Source organism: Bubalus kerabau, chromosome 4, assembly GCF_029407905.1.
Source record: "Bubalus kerabau isolate K-KA32 ecotype Philippines breed swamp buffalo chromosome 4, PCC_UOA_SB_1v2, whole genome shotgun sequence".
Classification (NCBI taxonomy): Eukaryota; Metazoa; Chordata; class Mammalia; order Artiodactyla; family Bovidae; genus Bubalus; species Bubalus kerabau.
Window position 1 is genome coordinate 107,852,027 of NC_073627.1, and position 26,107 is coordinate 107,878,133.

General features: G+C 41.0%; 1 protein-coding gene across 9 annotated transcripts in view; it reads right to left on the reverse strand.

The window, feature by feature from the left end:
• The window catches only part of SMARCA2 (SWI/SNF related, matrix associated, actin dependent regulator of chromatin, subfamily a, member 2), a 180,861-nt gene that overhangs the window by 70,287 nt on the left and 84,467 nt on the right, over positions 1–26,107 (reverse strand). For all 9 annotated transcript variants that reach the window (XM_055578207.1, XM_055578211.1, XM_055578206.1 and 6 more), the window contains exons 20-26: positions 25,368–25,475; positions 24,660–24,746; positions 21,027–21,073; positions 18,574–18,740; positions 10,306–10,469; positions 4,127–4,354; positions 292–369 (exon numbers count right to left, since the gene is read on the reverse strand). In XM_055578207.1, coding sequence (XP_055434182.1) covers positions 292–369; positions 4,127–4,354; positions 10,306–10,469; positions 18,574–18,740; positions 21,027–21,073; positions 24,660–24,746; positions 25,368–25,475 — 879 coding nt within the window. The remainder of the gene's footprint in view (positions 1–291; positions 370–4,126; positions 4,355–10,305; positions 10,470–18,573; positions 18,741–21,026; positions 21,074–24,659; positions 24,747–25,367; positions 25,476–26,107) is intronic.

Here is a 26,107-nt window from a genome sequence, read left to right on the forward strand (position 1 = left end):
AGAGGTGGGCCTGGTATTACGGCCCATGCTCATTTTCAAGAGAAGCCAGAAATCAGGATTCTTTTTTGTGTTGGCAACAGACTTCAAATTTTTAAAAAACACGGCATGGGCCAAACAAAATATGTCTGCAGGCTAAATCCAGCTAGTTTGCAGCCTCTGAACTGAAGGAAAAGGCTCAGGCTTTACAAATGAAATTTGGCCAGGGCACACAGGCCCCAGACATCGTGCATTTAACAGAAGGCGGCGGGGAGGGAATGAGGCATTTGTTTCCATGCTTTTCTGTAACATTACCATAAAAAGATCAAATTCCTCCTCTCGTCGAGCAATCATTTGGTTCAGAGTCTCGTCGTCGGGCACTTCATCTTCTTCCTGGGATTAAGAACAGAACAGAACAGAAGAGAATGAGTTAGCAGGTTTCCAGGACAGAGGTTGGACAACTGGGGTGAGGAACCAGTGACTACGGTGAATCTCCAGAGGCGATTCTCCAGACCAATGGGACCCCATTTCAAGCCAGAAAGAAAACAGAAGGGTCACTTGCCATAAGTATTTTGCAAGCAATTCAAAGCATCTTTCCAGAGCAAAAACTGTTTAGGCAGGAAACAGTACACTCGAAGAAACACCAGTTCTTCTGAGGGTGGGAGGGGGTGTACCTTGATTCCCTTAATTTTTTTTTTTTTTGGCCATACAGCGCAGGATGCAGGATCTTAATTCCCTGACCAGGGATCAAACCCATGCTCCCTGCATTTGGAGTACGGAGTTTTAACCACTGGCCCACCAGGGAAGTCCCTTGATTTCCTTACTTTTAAAACAGGTTACTTACTGTCTCCCTGCCTCAACGACCTCATCTGTAAAATGGGCATGACATTTACTCCACAGAGTAGATGTAGGATTTAAATAAGGAAATCCCCATGAGAATGGGTCTAGCATTAATTCTTTTAATTCCATTAACCTTATGCACGATATAAATGCTTATCTTCAAAGCTTTATGAAGAACACGAGTATGTGAAACATAGTGATAAGACACAAAGCAAGACCACAAAAATCACATCAATATATGTGTCAAATACATAGCCTTTAAAATATGTTTAATCAATGTATTTCAGTGGGCGCTATAATGCTACTGTCACAGCTGTGGCTGTGACTACTCAAAAGGTATCAATAACAAACCCCCCCAAAACTCTTCTTAATGAAAATAATTTAAATGCGGTAGAGAAAGCAATTACCCAAGGCCTCACATTTTCATTTTATAATATGTTAGACCAAGGCACATTACATATCTGAAAATTCCTCAGAAACCAACAGTTCTAAATTTTTTTAGAAATGTTATTCTATAATTTTCACACTTAAAAGATTCCAGAGGTTGGGTAGATACTACAAAGCTTATAGTCCAAAATGCTTTTTATCATATGCTGAGTCAGCTTGTTAAAAATCAAATGGGGAATTTCAGTGTATTAGCAGAGGGAAGAAAGGGAAACCCAGAACTTCAAACATCCCGTTTCCCAAGTCATATTGATACATTCAAAATGAGGCAACTTGTTCCAGAAAGAGTATGAGTGTCCTAGCAGCTTAAAGGAGATGCCTCTGTCCCAAGACAATGCCTGGTGCACTGTGTCAGAAATGAATGCAAGTCAGTAACGTAAAAACTGATGACTCAAGATAAAATTACTTGTGAAAAACCTATGCTAGTTCATCTCTTGATGGAAGGCAATTTGTCTGAATACATTATTATATTTCATCTGACAAAGAAATAGACTAGTTGGAGTGGGCTGTGACTGCAAGATACAAAGAATTTGGTTAGTATATCCTCTGGTGAAAAGATGTCTGGCTTTGTCCACCCTATTCCTAAGATCATGTTATCCCCTCATAGCCAAATAGTGTCAGGTTGGACTTCTCCCAAGCCCAAGATGAAAAGATGCTCTTGTAAACTGGCAAGAAGCCTGGCTTTCACAGAGCACAAACTGGCTGGCAAGTGGGCAATACATCTGCTTGGTTTCCTTATGGCCTAGTGCTCCATGATCCATCAACCACAGTGATAGCTGCTGCAGATACTCAGGATCAGGGACCCTGACTGCAGGCGATCAGGGCCCACAAACATCTTCACATCAGGACACGTGCTATCCAGAAAATGGTAACATTTGTCCAACACACAGACAGCCTGGAAGGGGTGTGGAGCCCCAGCAAGTCTGCTCGGTTAGAAGCAACTGGCATCAGATTCCACTGAAGGCCCCACCTGGTGGCCCTCAGAGTGAGCAGACCTTTGGTCCTGTCCACAACATCCATGAGAATATTTGGTCCCTGCCAAGTGGTTCTGGACAAATATCAAAGAGCTTTTGGTGTGGACCAAATATCTTATAGATCAAATGTCTTAACGGATGTTTTGGACAAGACCAAATATCCTGCAAGGTCCCTGAGGACTAGGAGAGGTCAACATCTCCCTGAGGTCTCAGAAGGTTGCAAAGGTACAGGCAACACTAGATTCCAGCTAACACAGGTCAGGGTTATTTCCACAAGGCCTACATAAAACAAAACAAGCAAAAATGTCATGGAGACGCCTAGCTGAATATCAACTCTGCTTATTATTTTATTTTTTTAAATTTCCAACTGTGTAAAAAATAAAAAATAAATCACCTGACAACCTGATTCTAAATCTGTATCAAATATTCAATTTTGAGAATCAAATCTGTATCAAACATTCAATTCCTAGAATCAAATGTAGCAAATTACTTAAGATCAAAATTTTAAAAATATGAGTGAATGTACGTACATATGCATTTTCATCATTTTAGTGAAATCTAACAGATAACTAATCAAATATATAAGGCTGACAAGTGAAGAGGCATAACAGAAAAGTGCTCTTCAATTTGCAAAAAGATTCATTTCAGGATTCTTTTAAATATCAAGAACTACTTCACATTTCAACTTATTTCAGAAAAAAAAGTAAATGAGATTTTTGAAAGAATCTGGCTTATAATTTATAGAAGATTTAAAAAACATTCTACTTAAGGCAAAATCAAACTATAGTTGACCTTGAACAACTGTGACTAGTCCATGCATATATTATAGGGGGCCCTTTGATTCCTCTGCATCCCCAGATTCAACCAACTACAGACGCATGTAGTGCTGTATTATTTAGTATGGAAAACATCTGCATGTAAGTGGACCCACACAGTTCAAACTGTGTTGTTTCAAGGTTAACTGTATATACTGTGTATATACAGTGTATATAACTGTGTAATATACACAATGAAAATAGTATTCCACATGAATATGTGAGACCAACCCATTTTTCCATTTATAAACATGGCACACCAAACCAAATCTGTCCATCCCAAGTTAATCTTATGATAAGGACTGATGCTGGTATTTTGTATAGTCTTATAGATTATGTACTATATCTCCTAACTCTTTCAAACCCATTTGGGAATGAAAATGTAGTAACAAATGACTAAGACTAGCAATCTAAAAAAACACAGCTACCCAAAGATTCCCCGAGAGAAACAAAATCGGTGCATTCTTGGAACAATGTTGGCAAATAAAGAGATTTCTTTTTGTCAGTAATTTTCTCAGACTTTGGTCAGCTCTTAACAGGAGAATTTGGAGTGGAGGTTAAGGTCATTCTTTTTCCAATAAAAGTATGACTCAAAGAGCTAAAGACAGCTGCAAGGGCTTCTCCTACAAACATATTGAAGTTCTGTGATCCCTGATCAAAAAGCAAGAGAGAAAAAGGGCTCTGAAGGATGGAGAGAGAAAAAGCAAGGAGGAGCCCTTCGGTTTTGTCTAGTCTCATCTAGCAGCTTCTTTCAAGAGGCCTTTCTGGAGTTCTGCATCCGCCCTACAGAGGGCAGCACTCATAGTACAATCGAGCGTGCAGGTAGCATCTCTCTGGCGGAAACCAGGGAAGCACCCGCTAGCCAAGCCTTCAGGTCCCTCTAGCAGCTGCTTTTAAGACACTTGTCTGGATCAGTTTCACAGGCTTTCTGTGAAATTTTTATAGGGGTAAGATAGCAGCTAATTTATTCATTTAATTAACACCAGCCCAGGAAATGCTTTAAAGAACAAAGAGGTCCTTCTTAACCCTCGCGAGGCTCAAGGTCGCTGACTTCCTAGACTCGGCTTTCTGTCGTACCTCATTTTCCTCTTCGTGCTCCAGTATGGCCTGCAGGAAGGCCCTCCGCTCATGGCTGGAAGACTTCTGATCAAACATGCCCGCCTGGATCACCTTCTGATCCACATTCAGCTTGTACTTGGCGGCGGCGAGGATCTTCTCTTCCACGCTGTTGACGGTGCAGAGTCTCAGCACACGGACCTCGTTTTGCTGGCCAATGCGGTGAGCGCGGTCCTGCGCCTGCAAGTCCTGTTGGAGAGAATCACATGATTGAGGGCCAATGCATTTGGGTTAGTGGCCACGTTGCCCACCAGAGAGGAAACCAGGGAGGCGTTACTTAATCCACCTTTACTAATGCAAGATTCTGCTTACATTTATAAAATATACAAGCTACCTTCCTTCGAAAAATTCAAGGTCATTGCTACCTGAGGGAACCTGAGTTCAAATTAACCAAGCCAACTGAAATACATCAGGTTTTGAAATCCAGGTCTCAAGATGGTTTTTTTTTTTTTTTCTTGTTGTTTGTTTTTAATGTGTCCCTAGGTTCACCAAATTTGCCCCTAACTAAAAAATAAAAATAAAAATAAATTTGATGTCACAAGTATGACTTGGATATTAACTACAACTAACCCTAAGTTTCGGAGGTCTTCCCTTGTGGCTCAGATGGTAAAGCGTCTGCCCGCAATGCGGGAGACCTGGGTTCGATCCCTGGGTTGGGAAGATCCCCTGGAGAAGGAAATGGCAACCCATTCCAGTATTCTTGCCTGGAGAATCCCATGGACAGAGGACCCTGATAGCCTACATGGGGTCGCAGAGTCAGACACTACTGAGTGACTTCACTTTCATTTTCAACCCTAAGTTGCAGGGTTAAAGTGAAAGTGAAAGTGTTTGTGGCTCAGCCCTGTCTGACTCTTTGCAACCCCATGGACTGTGTGGCCTGCTAGGCTCCTCTGTCCATGGAATTCTGACAAGAACACTGGTATGGGTTGCCATTCCCTTCTCTGGGGGATCTTCCTGACCCAGGAATCAAACCCAGGTTTCCCTCATTGCAGGCAGATTCTTTACCATCTGAGCCACCAGGGAAGCTAGTTGCAGGGTTAAAGGAAGGTGTTAAAGATGATTATTAAGATACTGCTGAATTATACACACATACATTATACATATATCACACATTGTTCATAAAATGATTGTCCATGTAGCAAATTTTCTGGGATCTAATTCAAATAATCAAAGACTCAACCTTTAGTTTGGGGGAATGAAAGGGAAAGCTAGTCGAGTGGTAAACAAGTCAACATTTGGGGGATAGAAATTCCACTTCTGAAAATGCATCCTAAGGGAATAATCATGCATATGCACAAAGATTTACAATAAGGATGCACCTTTCAGCATTATATATTATTTATAATTTTTTTAAAAAAAGCAGAATTAAGTAAACATTCAACAGTAACAGATTGGTGAAATAAATTAGTCTTCTACCATATGTGCCAAGATAGTACATTAAAATTATACTGCAGAAAACTTAATGACACAAAGCTATAATATGTGAAAACTGCAAGTTATATATGAGTATGTACGTTATGCTTTATGTGCATATATTTATCTATACCAAGAAAAGGGAGAAAGGACAAATACTAAGAAGCCAATAATATTTACATGCATTGGAGAAAGAAATGGCAACCCACTCCAGTGTTCTTGCCTGGAGAATCCCAGGGACAGGGGAGCCTGGTGGGCTGCCGTCTCTGGGGTCACACAGAGTCGGACACAACTGAAGCGACTTAGCAGCAGCAGCAGCAGCAAGATTATAGGTGTTGTTACATTTTCTTCATTTTATTTTCATGTGGTTTGGCATTTTTTTTTCTGCTTTGACTATATTATTCATGTAATAAAAAAATAAGGTTTTAATGAAATCTTTAAATAAAAACCTTCATAAAGCTATGAGGCAGAGTTACCTAATTTTAAGGCCACATAAAAACTTGTTGGCATGTCACTTTTATTTCGGTCCAGGTAATGGCTTCTGGGCCAATGTTAATTAGTTGTTTCCATGTGTCCTCCATTAAACCCATGTACATTTTTAGGGCAAAGGTCTGTCCCATATCCTGCATCCCTGACATCTTGAAAAATTTTTTTGCACAGAGCTGATACTCCATAGCTATAAGGCCATTATCTTAGCAAGATGAGTTTCCTGGTCACTCGTGCAGCACTAAGACACAACAAGCTGAAGTCTGCCCAGGAGACCTGACTTTGCTGGCCCTTTATAATTAAATGACTAATTGGGCAGAAGTTTTTTTCTCAGAAGATATCTGAATGGGAGAGCTAAACTATGAAGACAGCTGGGACTCATCCAAATTAGATTATTTTCCAAAGAGGAGAAAGTGAGGTAGATCATTAAAAGCTGAAGGTATAGAGTCACTAGGGAGGAAACCCTACACTTCCTTTTCAAGCCCTGAGTTCGGTCCTCTCTCTCCACACATCTTCACCAGAATGGCTGAGCAGCAGCCGAGTTGGGAAGTTCTGTGCCATCCGCCTCGATTATTTCCCAGAACCCAAAATGGGCCCAGTGGTAAATATTCCAGGCTCCCTGGGTCAAGAACAAACATTGAGCAACTGTTCCTACTGAAGGCTGATATTCATTTTTCTTTCAATTGCACATTTTATATGTAAAAATGTGAGACTCATTCTTTGCTTGTATTGTGGTCCAGACTCAGGTGGTTGGCCAGACTTACCCCTGGTTATAGTTTGAGCCTGTCCTAGAAGATGCTGATAAAACATAAAATACTAAGGTCCAGCTTGCAGCAGATTATGACAGGTGAGGAAGTGGAGAGCATGGACCATCTACAAACAGGGGAACAAGTTCTTGAACCCTTGGGAGCTTGTTGCCATTAGGTTTCTGTTGTTGTTGGTGGTGGTGGTGGTGTTTTTTGGTATGTTTACCATGATCTGTTTGGAAAATAGCAAAAATGACTATTTCTAGGCTGAAGAAGTTTATGCAAGGTAAGCCTATGGGCTTCTATGCCAAAAATTGGGGGAAATATCAATATTATGACAAAGAGATAAGTATTACAATCACTGAATGGATTATTTACCATTTCTGCGGTCTTAGAGATCTGGAACCCCGTCACACTGATTTAGGTGTGATGATATCTGAAGACAAGAACACAGCCTGAGAAAAGGACCTCCAAAGTAACTGTGCTGTTGACTTCTCTGTAATAACAACACAGCTCCTGCTCCACGGGTTAAAGTAAATAAAATAAAGTAAATACCCGTGTTTCTCTTAGAAGTTTGGAAATGAGAGTCCTGGTGACTCCAAAAGGTTTTAGTGATAATTCCACATTCATGTTCTATCTTTGACTTTAGCAATGGCCTCCAATTAGCAATTTTAAGGCCAGAATCTTCAACCTGTCAACCTATGTCAAATAAACCCCCTTTCACCAATGTGCCTTAATTTTGATTCAATGCAATAAAGAATAATTACAGGAAAAAAGTGTTTCTTCAATACATGCTGAAGCCAAGATGGAAAAAGAACTCTACAACTTTTATGTGGAGGGGGAGGTAACATTTATGCAAGTGTACAGGGTTGAAAGAACCCAAAGCCAGGATTTAAACCCTAACTTAAACAGACATGGGTGTGAATCCTGGCTGTGCTTCCTGGGTTTCTTTACATATAAAATACTCCGAGGATTACCTGAAATGAGGTATGCAAAGTGCCTTATAGTATCTGGGAGAGTTGTTGTTTAGTAAAAGTTAGTTCTCCTACATTTTAAATGAAAAATTAGTGTTCATCTGTATCACTCTAAGATCACTGATTTCTGAAAATTAAAAAAATAAAAGTCTGCCCAAACTAATGGCCATGTTTAAATGACAGGCATGAAAGAAAAAAAATCTAGTCATTCTAGTTAACCAAATCAGGTGGAAGTGAATCTACCTATGGCAGATACATAAATATCTGCAGAAATATATGGCCCAGTGCGAGGAATTTGGGATAAATTAGACCAGAGGAAATGTGGGGGTCTGTGTTTTGTTGCCCAAGTTTCAATTCACATGCATTGTGAACTGTTGGGTATGCATGTAACTTACTTTGATTCTGGGGTTCCATTTTAGCTACTGTTCATAAACGTGTGTGTGTGTGTGTGTGTGTGACAGAGAGATAGAGACAGAAATGCATGGATGTCCCAGCATCCTTTCTCATGGTATACTAGCATTTCTGGAAACTAGATTTCCTTGGATTCTTAGCATAAACACTGTGCCAATGAGAGTGAACAGCTGAGATGCCACAGAAGTGTTTATCCTGGAAGATAAAATCTAGTGAACTCTCCATTCACCTACACCCAGATTACTGTATCTCACTGAAGATTTAGGCAGCAGCAACAAGGGTGATGTAAACAGCCAGGCAGACTAAGCGTCCTGGGAGGAGGGGAATCACACATCCTTCCCTAGATACTTAGCCTAGCTCAGTGCCTGTGGCATAACAGCCCTTCCAAAAACGTTTGTGGAACATTTACCATGACAAGAGGAAAACTGTGGGTTTCTCCTGGGAATATGAATTCTCCCTGTGATTTGGAAAGAAATATGGGGTATAAAAATATACAAGGCATATAAGACTATCTCCCGAAGACTGATACACTATATGCTGGTCATCTGTAACCCTTTTCAGGGTGAGAAAATTTCAAAAGGAACTCGACTTCAATGTCATCACTGAGAAAGAATGGCTGGTGGGCACATGCAGTGGTCAAGGCTGGTGGCCACCCAAAGGTTTGGAATCACTGCTTTATTCTTGAAGTCAGGGATCCCCAGATGTATGAGGAAGTCTGTGTCTGAATCTCCCGGAAGCTTGTGTATAGGGAAGTCTAGACAAGTGGGAAGACCCTACAAAATTAAGGGTGAGGTGCAGGGAATGACAAGCAGGCATGGCTGTTTTTAAAAAGCTCCCTCATAATTCTAATGCATCTGAACTCCACTTCCTGACAAAAACAACTTCTGTAAGCCTTTTCCATCCAATCTTCACAACAACCTATGAGATGGTATGATTCTGCGTATTTATAGTCCATGAGACCTGTACAGGAAGGAGTCCAGGTTAAGCTGATGTAGAATTCACCTTCCTATGTGAGAGCTGCAGTTCTCTTTACTACTGTGAATCCATATTTGTTCCAATATGAATCTAATCCTCAAAAATATCACTCTGCATGTGTGCTAAGTCGTTTCATTCATTTCCAACTCTTTGCAACTCTATGGACTGTAGCCCACCAGGCTCCTCTGTCTATGGGATTTTCCAGGCAAGAATACTTGAGTAGGTGACCATGCCCTCCTTCAGGGAATTTTCCTGACCCAGGGATCGAACCTGCGTGTCTTACGTGTCCTGCACTGACAGGCAGGTTCTTTACCACTAGCACCACCCGGGAAGCCTGAATATTGCTCTACTGAGTATCTTATAGGCAGGTATACTACCTACCTCCCAGATGAAACTGCCACAAGGGACCTATTCTATTTTTTTTTTTAGTAGTTGCTCATAGAATATTTCTATGCATTTAAAAAAATTGAAGTATAGTTGATTTAAAACATTTTAGGTGTACAGAATATAATTTTTTTGACGACGATTTTAAATAAAACACACAGAATAAAAACCTAATATACAAATTGTTTGACCTTGGGGGACATTATTTACAGCTTTCTAGGACTCATTTTTACCAGGTGGCTCAGATGGTAAAAAAATCCACCTGCCATTGCAGACCCAGGTTCAAGCCCTGGGTCAGGAAGACTCCCTGGAGAAGGGAATGGCTACCCACTCGAGTATTCTTGCATGGAGAATTCCAAGGACAGAGGAGCCTGGTGGGTTACAGTCCATGTGTCCGCAAAGAGTTGGACACAACTGAGCAACTAACACTTTCAAAGATACTTTGCTCAGTGGCAATCCCAGGAGATGGGGGATGGAGGGGCTTAAAATGAAGGGGAAACTTGAGTTTTTGTCCTGCAAACTTGAACTCTTCAAGGGCACACCAAAGGCATATGTAAGACATCTCAATATCTATGTTTCAAGGGATATAAGAAAGTAGACATAAGAATGTGTTGGACTGTTTTCCCTTTGGAGACATGGTCCACTTGTTTAGGAATGTGTTCTGCCCCATAAATGCATATGAGGGAACCGCTAGCCTCCGCAGTCTTCTCCAGAAAGGAGGCTAGGGCACCAAAGGCAGAGAGATGCACACCTGATGAGGATTCCAGTCGCTGTCGAAGATGACCACAGTATCAGCGGCCTGGAGATTCAAGCCCAGGCCTCCAGCTCTTGTGCTCAGCAAGAAAATGAAATACTGGGACCCAGGTTCATTGAATTTCTTTAGCAAAGCAGCACGATCTTCAGACTTGGTGGTACCTGAGGGGATGAGAAAAATAAATTTGCCAATTAACTCCTGTCTGAAAATGGCACAGAGCTAGACAAAAGGGCCTGCTTCCTTGAGAAATAGACTCAGACTCCTCTTAGTATTGGTGAGGAAACCCCTAAGGTTTTTGCACTTTTGAAAGGAAAACTGAACATCTTGCAATTAGAAAAAAGAAAGAGATAGTAAGAGACTTTTCTCTAATCAAGAAGGAATGCTCCATCTACTCCTCATTGTTCCAAAACATTGAAAAGAGTTTAAATATTCTGATAGGGAATCTGTGAAACTTACAAATCTTGTAACATTCTTACGCTAACCTAAAACTCTGTGAAAACATTTTCCAGATTTATTTTCATGCTTGAAAACACCAAATAACTTAAAAAATATACACACACACATGTTTAAAAGAATTATTATAATGGCTTAAAGCTACTTTGCCAGTTGACTTTAGAGAGGGGACTTGTTTATGCCCAAGAGAATGGAAACAAAAGGAAATTGATTTCTACTATATTTTGCCATTCGGATGTCTACTGAGCATGATCTGGCTAGTAAAAACATAAAATGTGAATGGAATGTTTTTATACTCTTTAGCAAGACTTGAAACCAAAATAATTTTTTAAAAAAAAGCAATCTCTGGGTCAGTTCTCATGCTGACATTCTGAACTGTTCAGTTCAAAGGATATAAACTAAAGACAAACAAAGCTGCAGGTAATACACTTGGCAATGGATCACCCCATGGTGTCTGATGAGACTCCAAAATAGTGAATAAGCAGAGAGTATGAAACCCCAGAATACAGAGTCCACTTTTGGGCATGAAGAACATATTCTGGGGTTTCATACTCTCTGCTTATTTAGTATTTTGGAGTCTCATCAGACATCATAGGGTAAGCCATCGCCAGGTTTATTACCTGCTGCTTTGTTTGGTTTTAGACCGAAATGCAGTACTTGGGGGCAATCTAAAAAATCAAAGGAATGATCTCAGTTCGTTTCCAAGGCAAACCATTCAATATCACAGTAATCCAAGTCTATATCCCAACCACTGATGCCAAAGAAGCTGAAGTTGACTGGTTCTGTGAAGACCTACAAGACCTTCTAGAAATAATACAAAAAAAAAAAAAGATGTCCTTTTCATCATAGGGGAACGGAATGCAAAAGTAGGAAGTCAAGAGATACCCAGAATAACTGCCAACTTTGGCTTTGGAGTACAAAATGAAGCAGGCAAAAGCTAACAGAGTTTTAGCAAGAGAACACGCTGGTCATAGCAAACACTTTTTTCCAACAATATAAGAGATGGCTCTACACATGAACATAACCAGATGGTCAATACCAAAATCAGATTATGTACTTTGCAGCTGAAGATGGAGAAGTTCTATACAGTCAGCAAAAACAAGACCTGGAGCTGACTGTGGCTCAGATCATAAGCATCTTATTACAAAATTCAGACTTAAATTGAAGAAAGTAAGGAAAACCACTAGGCCATCCAGGTATGACCTAAATCAAACCCCTTATGATTATACAGTGTAAGTGACAAACAGATTCAAAAGAATTAGATCTGATAGACAGAGTGCCTGAAGAACTATGGATGGAGGTTCATAACATTGTACAGGAGATGGTGACCAAAACCATACCCAAGAAAAACAAATGTAAGAAGGCAAAGTGATTCAGGAAGCTTTACAGATAGCTAAGGAAACAAAAGACAATTAAAGGCAAGGAAGAAAGGGAGAGCAGTCACCCAACTGAATGCAGAGTTCCAGAGAATAGCAAGGAGAGATAAGAAGGCCTTCTTAAGTGAACAGTGAAAAGAAAGAGCAAAACAATAGACTAGAAAAGACCAGAGATATCTTCAATAAAACTGGAGATACCAAGGCAACATTTCATGCAAGGATGAGCACAATAAAGGACAGAAATGGTAAGGAACTTAACAGAAGCAGAAGAGATTAAGAAGAGGTGACAAGAATACACAGAAGAACTATACAAAAAAAGTCTTAATGACTGGGATAACCACGATGGTGTGGTCACTCACCTAGAGCCAGACATTCTGGAATGTGAAGTCAAGTGGGCTTTAGGAAGCATTACTACCAGCAAAGCTAGTGGAGGTGATGGAATTCCAGTTGAGGTATTTCAAATGCTAAAAGATGACACTCTCAAAGTGTTGCACTCAACGTGTCAGCAAATTTGGAAGTCAGCAGTGGCCACAGGACTGGAAAAGGTCAGTTTTCATTCCAATCCCAAAGAAAAGCAATGCCAAAGAATGTTTAAACTATGATACAACTGCACTCATTTCACATGCTAGCAAGGTTATGCTCAAAATCCTTCAAGCTAGGCATCAGCAGTATATGAACCAGGAACCTTCTGTATGTACCAGCTAGGTTTATAAAAGGCAGAGGAACCAGAGATCAAATTGCCAACATTCGTTGGATCATGGAGAAAGTAAGGGAGTTTCAGAAAAACATCTACTCCTGCTTCTTTGACTATGCTAAAGCCTTTGTGTGGATCGCAACAAACTATGGAGAATTCTTAAAGAGCTGAGAATACCAGACCTCCTTACCTGTTTCCTGAGAAACTTGTATGTGGGCCAAGAAGCAACAGTTAGAACAAGACATTGAACAATGGACTGGTTCAGAATTGGAAAAGGAGTACAATAAGCCTGTATATTGTCACCCTGCTTATTTAACTTCTATGCAGAGTACATCCTGTGAAATGCTGGGCTAGATGAATCACAAGCTGGAATCAAGATTGCTGGTAGAAATATCAATAACCTCAGATATGCAGATGATACTACTCTTATGCCAGAAAGTGAAGAGGAACTAAAAAGCCCTCTTGATGAGGGTGAAAAAGGAGAGTGAAAAAGCCGGCTTGAAACTCAATAGTCAAAAAACTTGATCATGGCATCCAGTCCCATCACTTCAAGGCAAAGGGGAAAAAGTAGACACAGTGACAGATTTTATTTTCTTGGGCTCCAAAATCACTGTGGATGGTAACTGCAGCCATAAAAACAAAAGACGCTTCCTCCCTGGAAGGAAAGCTATGACAAATGTAGACAGTCTTAAAAAGCAGAGACATCACTTTGCCAACAAAGGTGCATATAGTCAAAGCTACGGTTTTTCCAGTAGTCATGTACGGATGTGAGAATTGGTCCATAATGAAGGCTGAGTGCCAAAGAATTGATGCTTTCAAATTGTGGTGTTGGAGAAAACTCTTGAGAGTCCCTGTATAGCAAGGAGATCAAACCAGTCAATCCTAAACTAAATCAACCCTGAATATTCATTTGAAGCACTAACGCTGAAACTTCAATACTTTGGCCACCTTATGTGCAGAGCCGACTCTTGGAAAAGACCATGATGCTGGGAAAGATCAAGGGCAGGGGAAGGGGGCAACAGAGGATGAGATGGTTGGGTGGCATCACTAACTTAATGGACATGAATTTGAGCAAACTCCAGGAGACAGGTGAGGATAGAGGAGCCTGGCGGGCTACAGTCCACGGGGTTTCAAAGAGTCAGACACAACTTAGTTACTGAACAACAACAGCACAAAGATCCCCAGATTTGCATTCCAAATCTGTCCCTTACTCACAAAGTGTTTGTAGTATATTCACCTGGCCATTTCATGAACTGCACTGGGGAAAAGGAAAAAAAAAAAATCCTATGATATTCCATTTGAATATATTTTACCAGAAAAATGTAGCTGCAGAGTTTTGAAAAAGGCTTTAGGCTGTTGGGAAATATGTATGCATATTACTTGATAGTCACTAACTGCCTGCTATACAAATATTATTTCTATATGGTGTTCGTTTTTTAAGGATGAAAATATACCCGCAATTTATTTCAGAGGATTAAAACATTTAAGTGACTCCAGCTGATGGAACTGAGTTACTGTAGAGGTTCAAGTTCCCAAATACGAGGGGACTCTGTCTTTCACATTAATAAAAATAGTTAAGTACTCTGCTGTGGTGGGGGAAGGGATGTAGTTTCTGAATATAGCAAAAGGGGATTGGAAACTAGGGCCTTTGGGTGTCCCCATTCAATGGAGAAATGTTCTGTAGAGCTCATTTTACTTTCTAAATCAGATTTCCAGTTGAGCAACCTGGTCAAATCCTTCAGTGATGACCTGCAAAAATTTAGATTTGCAGGGAAGGACACAAAATGTGTTTTGTGGAACAATGTTTCAAAAATGTGGTGTCCTTCTTTCTTTAATATGGTGTCCTTCTTTCTTTCAGGTTCAGAACCAGCATTCTGAGATCACAGTGAACTGTGTGCTCACAATGACAATGGAAGGCAAGTTCCGTTCTATCATGAAATCTTTTTGCTACATCATCTGTCCAGATACAGTGATTTTTTTAAAAAAATTATTGGTTCACATTTCACCCTCTGTCACAAATAGGAGAAAAAGCCACAGAAACAAACAAATAAAAATCTTTCCAATATGGGGAAAGAAGACATTCCCAGAGATAACAGTACAGTCAGCTCTTTGTAGTCTTGGGTTGCACATTCAGGAATTCAACCAAGAGTGGATCAAAAGTATTTGGAATTTTTAAAAAATACCATAAAGTTCCCCCAAGCATAATTTGAATTAGCTGAGCACCAGCAATGATTTACACAGCATTTATATTGTATTAGGTATAATAAGTAATCTAGAGATGATTTAAATGATATGAAAGGACTTCCCTGGTGGTCCAGGGGTTAAGAATCCACCTGCCAACGCAGGAGACACAGGTTTGATCCATGGTCTGGGAAGATTCCACATGTCTTGGGTTAACTAAGCCCGTGAGCCACAGCTACTGAATCTGCATGCTGCAACTTCTCAGCCTGTGTGTCCTAGAGCCTGTGCTCTGCAACAAGAGAAGCCCCCACTCAATGCAACTAGAGAAAGCCTATGCAGAGCAATGAAGACCCAGCACAGCAAAGAATAAATGAAATAAATAAGTAAAAAAAAGTTTTTAAATGTTATAAAAATACATAAAGTATATGGGAGGATGTGCATAGGGTATATGTAAATATTGTACCAGTTTATATCAGGGACTTGAGCATCTGCGGATTCTAGTATTTGTGGGGGTCCTGGAACCAATCCCTGACTTGATACTGATGAATGAGGGACTGACTGTATACACAGCATGGAACCTGACAAATTATAAGGCCAGGAAAAGATGTGATTGAGTCACTTCTCATGCAAAGCTATGGCATTTCTTATGACAAGGTTCAGAATTTTCTGGATTACTATTTCCATTAGTCAAAGGTTCCCCGAGCCAAGATATTTGGTGATCATCAGCAATCTTTGGCATACTGCTCAAGGAAATTCAAACTACCATGTCAGGGTTTATTTCCAGCCTAAGAAATGCTGCTTGTATATGGGCACAGGATTTAAAGTGTATCAAGTCCAAGTTCTTTTAGACTTTGATGCAGAACATAACCAAGAATACAATTAATAATAAAGGAAATTGTGTTGAAAATTGCAAATTTTCCAGAAGGAACACACTGTCAGGCTTTTATGATTACTCATTTTAACTTAGTTTCAGCTGCTTTTGGAAAATGTTGTCTTCTGGGACTTAACTTTACTGCTTACTCTCATTCAAAAATCGTTTCCAGTGAAAACAAAGACTATGATGGAACCGTAGTTAAATCTATCCATGCAACCATAATCTTTGCCAGGAAAAAAAATCTACTTATTTGTCATCAAATTTTTTCTCCTGAGGTCAAAAATCTGGGACATCAAATTGAGCAATGAAAATCCAAAGTCATTTTAACAATTGGGTTAAGGGGATGTGGTTGGAGGGTGGTACAGTTGAAGTGGGTGTACTAATTTATCCATGTGTATGTTGATTGTTTGCCCATGAATTCTCTCTAACTCTGAAACAAATGGCTGTTGCTTCTTTCAGCTAGAAGTCCATGAAGGCTTCTGAATGCCATCTGTAACACTTAATGAACTTGCTTGCTTCTTTCCTCCAACCTACTCTTTGTTAGCAGGATCAGTGAGTGGCTTGTTCTCTTGAAATGGTCTGGTCATTTTCAATTAATTAAAAATTGTTGACTAAGTTAAAAATCATTCTTAAAAATATTGTCTCTAGGAAAACAACCTGCATTTTCAGAGATGGGATTCATCTTGCTGGATCACTAAAACTGATTCTAAACTAATGTGCAATCAGAGAGATCAAAGTAACAATTTGGTTTCACCATCTGCCTCATGTGTAAACTTCAACAAATTAACTTCTCTCTCTAAATCTCTGTTTTCTCATCTGTTAAATGGGGATTGTGTTTATACCTTGTTTGCTGAGAAAAATTAAATAAATAATGCACAGGAAGTGCTTTGCCTGGTATCCCACATGTACTGATAGTAGGCATTCTATAAGCATGAGCTTTTCTGACTATTATGGTTGATAAAAATAAGGGCAGCAACCAACAGACAATTAAAGATACTCTCTCAAGCTGGCAAGGACACATGAGAAAGATTTGTTTCAAGGAAGTCACTTCTTGCCAGTTTTCCAGACTCAAATATTCCAAGGCCACAGTCCTCAGGGAGCTGAGATTCCAGTTAAAATGCTACAAAGCAGTAAACAATAGTTCTGCAGGACATCCGTGAGGGACTGTCTATTCAGGGAAAACAGAGCTGGTGGCCTCTCACCTGAGCAGCAGTGAAGGCGGGCTTGCCTTTCAAAGGAAGAATGCTGCCTGCACTTAGCCCTCAAAGAGAGGGAGGAAGGAGCAGGTTGAGCCTGAGGACAAGACTCAAGGCAGATGTGCCTAAAGACAGACTGTGGCTGATAGAGCTGTGTCATGAATTCAGAATCAACGCTTACTTAATCTGTTTAAGTAAAACCATTAATCTGTTTTCAGTGACTTCAAGGAGAGGGAACTGTGTTAGTAGCTCAGTCGTGTCCAGCTCTTTGCGACCCCATGGACTGTAGCCCACCAGACTCCTCCATCCATGGAATTGTCCAGGCAAGAGTACTGAAGTGGGTTGCCATTCCCTTCTTTAGGGGATCTTCCTGACCCAGGGATCGAACCTGGTCTGCTGCTTTACAGGCACATTCTTTACCATCTGAACCACCAGGGAAGTAAAGTTCTTTAAAAAATCAAGTTTGTCAGAGGGTATAATTAATTTAAGAGTTAACAATGCCCTAATAGGTATACCATATAGAGAATTCACTTAAAAATTCAAGTAAGAGAAAATACGGCAGGTCCAAAGTTGGTATATATCCAGTTGAATCCAGTTCATAGCAAGAGGGTGAGAAAATGTTGGATTGAAAATAAAGCATCTTTTAATGGAACATAAACTTTAAATTTTCCACTTGACAATAACTTGAATGTTACATTAGATAAAAATTGGTACTAGAAACACCATGCAGGAATTCAACGCCATCCTGGCTGTAAACCAGCTCTTATTCACCACTCTTGGGAAATGTCACCCCCTGCCATAGTAAGAACATTTTGGTATCCCTAATCTCTGAAATGCTAGGGCTGCCATCCAAATCATATAGCAATTTAGGAAGTATCTCTAAATTCATATTTTCTTCCATTCATATTTTTTAACTAATTTTTTAAGGACATGGTGTCACTCTAAAAATCAGGCAAATATTCGGCATAGTTCACAAAATCCAGAAAACAATGAAGCCATGTCTCTTAAGGTAGCATGTATATACTTCTATTTAGAAAATGAGAGATGTTTTAATGATAGATATAATCTTATGTGGACTATTACACTGTTACTGAAGAAGGGAATTATAACTTTTATCCCTTTAAAATATGCCTTCACAGTAAAACCTAAAGGTTTATCAAAATATTCTATATGGGGGGGGGGTGTTGCATAGAGAATAGACAAGCCCAAAGGCAAGAAGAGTTTTTTAATTTTAGTTTAGTTTAATTGTGGTACTTATAAATGATTTTAAGTCACACGCATTGGCTTGAATGTAGGAAAAACATCTGTGCAAAGATTTCAGCTTATTTTAGGCTGGAGGATATAAAAACTGCTATCTAGAGAACCTGGACCTCACTCTGCTAATTCTTCAAACAGTTTTATCCCTGCTTTTGACTGAGGTTGGACGTGAGTTGCCAGTATCCCTGTACTCTGAATAGCGTGGCTGCGGAGCCTAATTCCTTACACACTCACCATCAAGGCGCAGGTAAAGGAAGTTCCGAAAAGCAAAGTAATCCTCCATGATGGTCATGAGGGACGTCATCTGGCAGAAAAGCAGCACGCGGTGGTTAGTCGCTCTCAATTTTGGCAGAATACGATCAAGTAGCTCAAACTTTCCCGAGGCCCGATACAGCTCAGCCCTGAACCCAAAAATGCAAAACAAGAAGACAGTATTACTGCTGTCTTCCTGAAGGATCCAGTAGAGCTTTGCGTTTCATACATTCAGTGCCTTGTGCGTAGTAAACATTCGGTAAATAACTTCACAATGAATGAATGGATGAGTACATAGCCACTCCAAAGCAGTGGAGAGTATTTCATGGAAAACTAGAATAAATTTGTAGGAAACCCATAAAGAGTACATTATATACTGTAGGTATGATGACAGATTCTAGAAAGAAAAGGAAACCTTCTCATGTTCTTTATAGTTTCACTCTCTGTCTCAACTCTCTTTCTTTCTCTCCGTCCCTCCTACACATACATACATGTACATTATGTCATTTCCTTAAATCTCTACTTATTAAATTCATAAAACAACTAATTTAGGGCATTGCAATTCACTGAAATACTTACTGAGCACCTACAGTGTGCTAAGCACACTACTGAGCATGTGCATAAGCAAAACAGAATCTCTGCTTTCCAAATGGGCAATTAGCGACTTAGGATACGTACTAAAAAGACAAATAGATACCTTCTTTGCATAAGAACAGTGTGTGGCAAATGTCAGCCCTGGACTGCTGCCTGTTTTTGTAAATAAAGTTCTACTGGAACATGGCCAGGCTTGCTCATTTATATTTGCCTATGGCTGCTTTCAAGGTACAAAGACAAAGTTGAGCTGGTGCAACTGAGACTTTTGGGACAGCAAAAGTGAAAATCTTGAGATCTGGCCCTTTGCAGAAAATAATTTGCCAGCTCCTGATTTAGAGCATCAAGGGTGACCCCAATGAAGAAATAACAGTGTAGCCTAAAACCTGAATTAAAGAGCAAAAGGCAGCCAGGTGAAGAAGGGAGACTTAGGAGTGGAGAGGAAGAGATTCCAGGAAATGGCAAGAGTATGTGCAAAGGCCCTGAGGAGTAAAAGAATCTGGAGAGTCTGAAAAATGGGGAAAAAAAAATGGTGTGTGTGGCTTATGCGTAAGTCGAGGAGTGGAGGGGAGACACGGGGAGATGAGAGCAGAGATGAAGAGGGTGGGGGGCAGGTTCAGACAGATCCTGTAGGGCTCTATTAGTTTTAGTTTTAAGTGAAATGGAAAGCCATTGATGGGTTTTAAACAGGGGGGGCCACGAGAGCTGACATCTTTTTAAAAGATCACCATGTACACTGTGAAGAATGGATTGGGGAGGAGATAGACTCCTGGAGATTCACATAAAAAATAGAAATTCACATTAAAAAAATACGATGGCAGAGTGCTGTCAGAGAGAGAACATTAGTGAGCTAAAGTAGAGATTTTTCCCTCCCCAAGAAACCATTCTCCTCTTTTATCAACAGGGGTGTGTTACATTATTAAAACTTAGTTGTAGGGGGATACTGTTGGGAAAACTCACCAGTGTATATGCATTCTAGCCTATAACATTGAAATGTAACACTGGCAGTGATTTTATGACACTGAGAACAGATAGATTTTTCAAGTGCAGGTCTTCTCAACATCCATTCCCTGCTCTGAGAACTGTCCTTCAAACACCCGCTGAGGCCATGTCTTCAGTACACGGTCTGGCCACCCTGACAACAGCAGCAGTGTACCCAGCATCCGGAGAGAAGGAGAGCCTGGTGGCAATGGTCCTGCATGGCTTCCAATTCCTGGTTCTTGGTCCGCTGACACAGCCTGCCCTTGGGATCAAAGAATGACCCCTTTATCTTAATAAGAAAATCTCCCTGGTGCCGAAACAAGCAAAACAGAGGCTTTCTATTGATGCAAGGTACTTTTTCATTGTTGTCGCAGGCATGTGTCTCTTCAAGGTCCAAATGAAAAATATTTCTTATACAGACCATGCTCCAGCAAATGACTGTAAAGTTGTACATGTTTATAGCAGATGAGACATCTTCCTCTCATGCACATTAATGTTAAATACTGACTTGAGATCTCATATATTAAATTCTCTTTGAGCTCAAGCTACACTATTGGTTATAAGTATCAACCTTCTGAAGCTCTGACAATGTTTTTAGAACACTAGGACATTGTTAAGTCTATTAAAGGAGATCTATGTCCTCTGAATAGCCACTTGCTCAAGGCATGTAGTATTTATGCCAGTAAAGTAAAAGAGAATGCTGATATCGTTCTGGTTAACAACTTCTGCACCCTCTGCTGAAGAGAGGGGGTGCTGAGGAGGCTGGCAGTACTGTATTTGTGTGACAGGAAACACTAGAGAGAAAAGTTTAGGTAGGACCAACAAATCATTTTTTGGAAGAGGAAAAAAAAATTAGGATTTACCCATTGATGACCCCATTTGAATAGCCCAGGTGTTCAGCAAAAGATTCCTTTAAAAGAGAGAGAAGAAAAAGGATTTTTAAAAACAGATCTGTAATTATTGACATAATAATTATTCTATTAGTGAGGTCATCCTATCTCTAGAACACAATTAAACAAAATAATAAGTAAAAAAATACTCCTTATGGAAAGAACCAGGAGCTCCAAGCCTTTGAATTCAGACTATAGCTTTGCCAGAAATATATCCTCTAAGTTTTGGCAAGGCTCTAGACTCTCATACTGAGATGAAAGGGTTAGTTCACTCATCAAACAGTGATTAAATGTTCACTGGCCCAGGGCTGTGGTAGGCAGGTACTGGGGATCCAGAAAAAAAGGAAGTAAAGGGAGTACCTACACCCCAAGGAGCTTAGAACCTTGATAAGAGGAAGAGCTTAATATAAGCAAACCAGGATTAATTTACACACATCAATATACTGTGGAAATGTTCAGCAGTAAAAGTCATGATGATTACATACGTATTAAGTATATAGATCTTAGTTTAGTGCAGTCATAATCCCTTCCACGCTGCGCTTTTCTGCATTATAAATAAGGCCCTAAATGTACACCACCCCTCAGGTAACTGGCATCCACTTTTAAAGTACAGAACTTAACTACGTATTTCCCTCCTCACTGATTCTGTGGAAGAAATAAATAGCTGTTCCCCATGTGATTTTCGTATCCCTACTTGATGGAAGGGGAGGCCATCTGTGGGGAGGAGAGCACGTCACACCTTCACTTAACCACCAGCTGTCTCCCTTCTCTGCCTCCCTTCCCTCCTGGATCACCAAAGCTTTCCTCCAAGGGGACCAGATCTTTTCCGCTGGGCTCCACTCCCAAACATGCTCATCATTTATGGTGGGCCCCGGCCCCTCCGGATGCTGCCCCGCTGGCAAAATGAACGCTGATGGATCACAGCCCAAAACCCTACCCTGGCTCCAGGAATCGTGCCTTTCCTCCCTACAGGTGGCCAGTCTTGACTTGATTTTTGAGGTTCCATCTGTTTCCATCTGTATGTATCAGTGCATGGTGATACGGTCAGGTATCAGCAGCATTTTAAAAACTCTGTTTTCAGATCTCTGGTTTAAAGATCCCCAGGGAGGCAGTGAGCCCAATCGGGAGACTGGGTTTCTACTATCAGGTAGTATGAACAAAGGATGTATAAGCAAACAAAACAAAGACAAAAGCAAAATGCACATGATTCACAAGTGTGATACCCTTGCCAGTCACTGTGGATCTTGTTTCCAGGAATATCCTTCTGAAAGTTTTTCATGCTAAAAAAATTGCAAATCAAAGTCTGTCTTTCTATGGACTGCTACTTAAAATGCAAACAGGCAGGGAAAGGAGGGCGTGTTACTTAAGCTTAGCTTCTCTGATCCCCTTCCCCACTTCCCAGGTGTTCCAAACAGAAGCTTGAGGGTAGAAGGCATGCCCCCCCCTCCACCCTTCCTGACATGACCCAGAGTGTTTCAAAGGTGCATTTTGGTATGACAAATGAAGTAAGACCGACATTTAATTTTCCTAAGTCTCAAGTCCTCAAATCCTTATTCAATCCTGAATATTCATTGTAAGGACTGATGTGAAGCTGAAGCTCCAATACTTTGGCCACCTGATACAAAGAACTGACTCATTGGGAAAGACCCTGATGCTGGGAAAAATTGAGGGCAGGAGGAGAAGGGGATGACAGAGGATGAGATAGTTCAATGGCATCACAGACTCAATGGACGAGTTTGAGCAAGCTCTGGGAGATGGTGAAGGACAGGGAAGCCTGGTGCTTTGCAGTCCATGGGATCTCAAAGAGTCAGACACGACTGAGCAACAGAACAATAACAAATCCTGTATATTTTTGCTGAATATCTAAAAATTGTTTTTAAGAAAATATAAGATGGTGGGTGACAGGTAAACCTGATATGATCCCAATCATTTTCACCATTAGACCTTTTTTCAGCTCCCCCAACCCAACATGGGTTTCCCTGGTGGCTCAGTGGTAAAGAATCCACCTATAGTGCAGGAGTCACAGGAGATGTGGGTTCAACCCCTGGGTTGGGAAGATCCCCTGGAGGAGGGCATGGCAACCCACTCCAGTATTCTTGCCTAGAGAATCCCCATGGACAGAGGAGCCTGGTGGGCTACCATCCATAGGGTCACAAAGAGGCAGACACGACTGAAGCAACTGAGCACACATGCATGCAACCCAAGAAGCCGCCCCCACCAATACATTGATACCTTATGGCCTGTTTATCACATTACTGGTTTACCAGACACTTCGTATGTTCTTTCGTTTAAACATTTATCCTTCTGCCAGCCCTTTCATCTATCACCATCTGATGACAAGTCAAATACACTCTAGCTTGGAGATGCTAAGTGACTTACATCGGGTTTTACAGAGGTGAAAGTGGTCTGGGGTGTGGACTCATTATCGCACCAAGGACTCTCCTGCTATGTGTCTAAGTAGGCTTGTTGGTGGGACCTTGCCCTCCTTCCTCCCTACAGCTGTTGCCATTGTCATTTTACTTAAACCAAGGCCTCTTTACTCTATAAAAGGCCTGTCCCTAAAGCAACAGCAGTGTCAGGAGTTAATTCTAATTTCATCCCACAGTTGGGACAGGACTCCAGGATATGGACAGAGGTGCAATACATACTCTTACCTAACAAGCGTGATTACCAAAAACAAGGACAAAAAAAAAAGAAAAGAAAAAGAATATTCAAAGTCAAGAACATTTCAGTCTCATTCCCAGGAATATGCTTCTGAAAGTTAAATCCCTAGAGCCTTCTATTTATTTATTTGTTAATAAACCAGTGAAAATCCGGAGCCTGCAGGGTGCTGCCCCACGCCTCCTGCTCCTCTGAAGTGGACAGTAAGCAGCAGACTGGCAGTGACTGCTGCCAGGACCGCACACATCCAAGGCAACCCTGGAAAGTGGAGGCTACAATTCTGACTCCTTTCCCTTCCTGCTCAAGTCAATGGCTCCTACTGGGGTGAAACTGTCAACTTAGGAAACTCATTCACATGTAGCAAACAGGGCAGAAAATGTCCTCTCCCCTGAAAATAGCTTCCTAGAGACCAGAGCATCAGGATAAAAAAACCTGGATTTACACCGTCATGGAAGAAGCCAGAAAGGAAAAATACAAATCTAAGAAACAGTCTAAAGTCGGTGATTTTCACAGGGCGAATATCTCAGGAACATCTTTCCCTTCAACGAATATAAACCCATTCTTTTAGTATTTTTCCACAGCATCCTTCTGAGGAAGCTGGATGTATCTGTCATTATCCTCCATGTCAGAGCACCTACCATAATGAGGCAATTCACAGTACTTACCCAAACCCACATAATGAGCCCTGGTGTACAGCATTTTCTCACCACTTCAAACTCCTGCCTATAAAATTCCAGATGCCCAAGTGTCTGATGCCAATGAGAATCCATAACCAGAAAACTCATGTCTGTTAATTCTGCTTATCAAGCTACCAGACCGTGTAGTTTCAACTTCCACATGTTTTAACTTTGCTTTATTTTTTTATTATAATTTTTTTTTTTCAACGTAGTATTAGTAGAAACTGACCAATTAGGATCAGGGTCACAACGGAGAACGCAGGCTTACCTCAATGTGCTGAAACATATACGGGTGATTGCAGATCTTTCTCAACTGCATGATGGTGTTCATTAGTGTCTTAGCACCTCCTTTCCCCTAAGGACAAGCAGAGGAGAGTCAAAATATACGTTATTAACTGATCAGCTATTTCCCTTTTTTTTTTTTCCATTTCCCTAAAGTAGGTTTCTATAGAAAGAGCAAAGAGCCATAGGTGGTCTCGGTACCTACACGTCCTACTGTCCAAAGCTCCTGTTACTACTACACAGCCGTTTCTGAATTAGATAGACCATCTTCCATGTGAGTTATCTGAGAGGAGGGAATTATGTCCAGTGGATGGCTTTGAGAAATGACTGTCCATCCGGTAGGATTCTGGGAAGACAGAAGCATGGCACAGATGCCCAGGGATGAAACTGGCTTTTAAAACCTTCTAAAATGCTAGCCTACCCTTAGGTAGATATATTGTGTGCAGACCGACACGAACAGAGCTAACTGTTTTGGTGATATGAACACCAAGACGGTGTTCATTTCTAACTGCTCCAATACAGGTAAAAGGGCAAGGGATTTCCTTTGGCAGAAACAATAATAACTCCCCAAAAGGCCCTGTAATTTGCTTTGACAAATCCGCAGTCGTGGGGATATTTCCTGGGAGTGTCCAGTGGCATAGCCCTAAGAAGAAATATGACGGCACCTTGAGTTGTATCACCTTCCACCACGTACCTTCTTATCTTTCTCTGAACCATCTGTGAGGAGGATCCCTTTGGCTTGCATGTGGCGATACAGAATCTTCTGCAGAGCTGACATGTCACATTTGATCACATACTCAACCTGGGGAAAGAAGAACAGTACATAGGTTAAGAGCAGGAGAGAGAAGGAGTCTGTCCTAAGAAGACGGTTGAGACATGGCTGCTGGTGGCTCTCCTGGAATCATGAAGGTATCTCTTTCTGCTTCTTGGATTCATGGAGGTTGGGGGGGGGGGGGGCATGATGGAGGAGCCCACAGTCATCACTGCTCAAGGTACCATTATATGGAAGGGACTTGCAAAAGGTGATATGTCACTCAGGCCAGGGTCATGTTTCCTGAAATTTCTTGACTTGTTCCACATTTGAGAGAGAGGCTGGCAGACTGTTCAAGTTCATATATATTTAATACTGCTGCTGCTGCTGCTAAGTTGCTTCAGTCATGTCCGACTCTGTGCGACCCCAGAGACGGCAGCCCACCAGGCTCCCCCGTCCCTGGGATTCTCCAGGCAAGAACACTGGAGTGGGTTGCCATTTCCTTCTCCAATGCATGAAAGTAAAAAGTGAAAGTGAAGTCACTCAGTCGTGTCCGACCCTCAGCGACCCCATGGACTGCAGCCTACCAGGCTCCTCCGTCCATGGGATTTTCCAGGCAAGAGTACTGGAATGGGGTCCCATTGCCTTCTCCGATATTCAATACAGAGTGTGTGTGTGTGTAT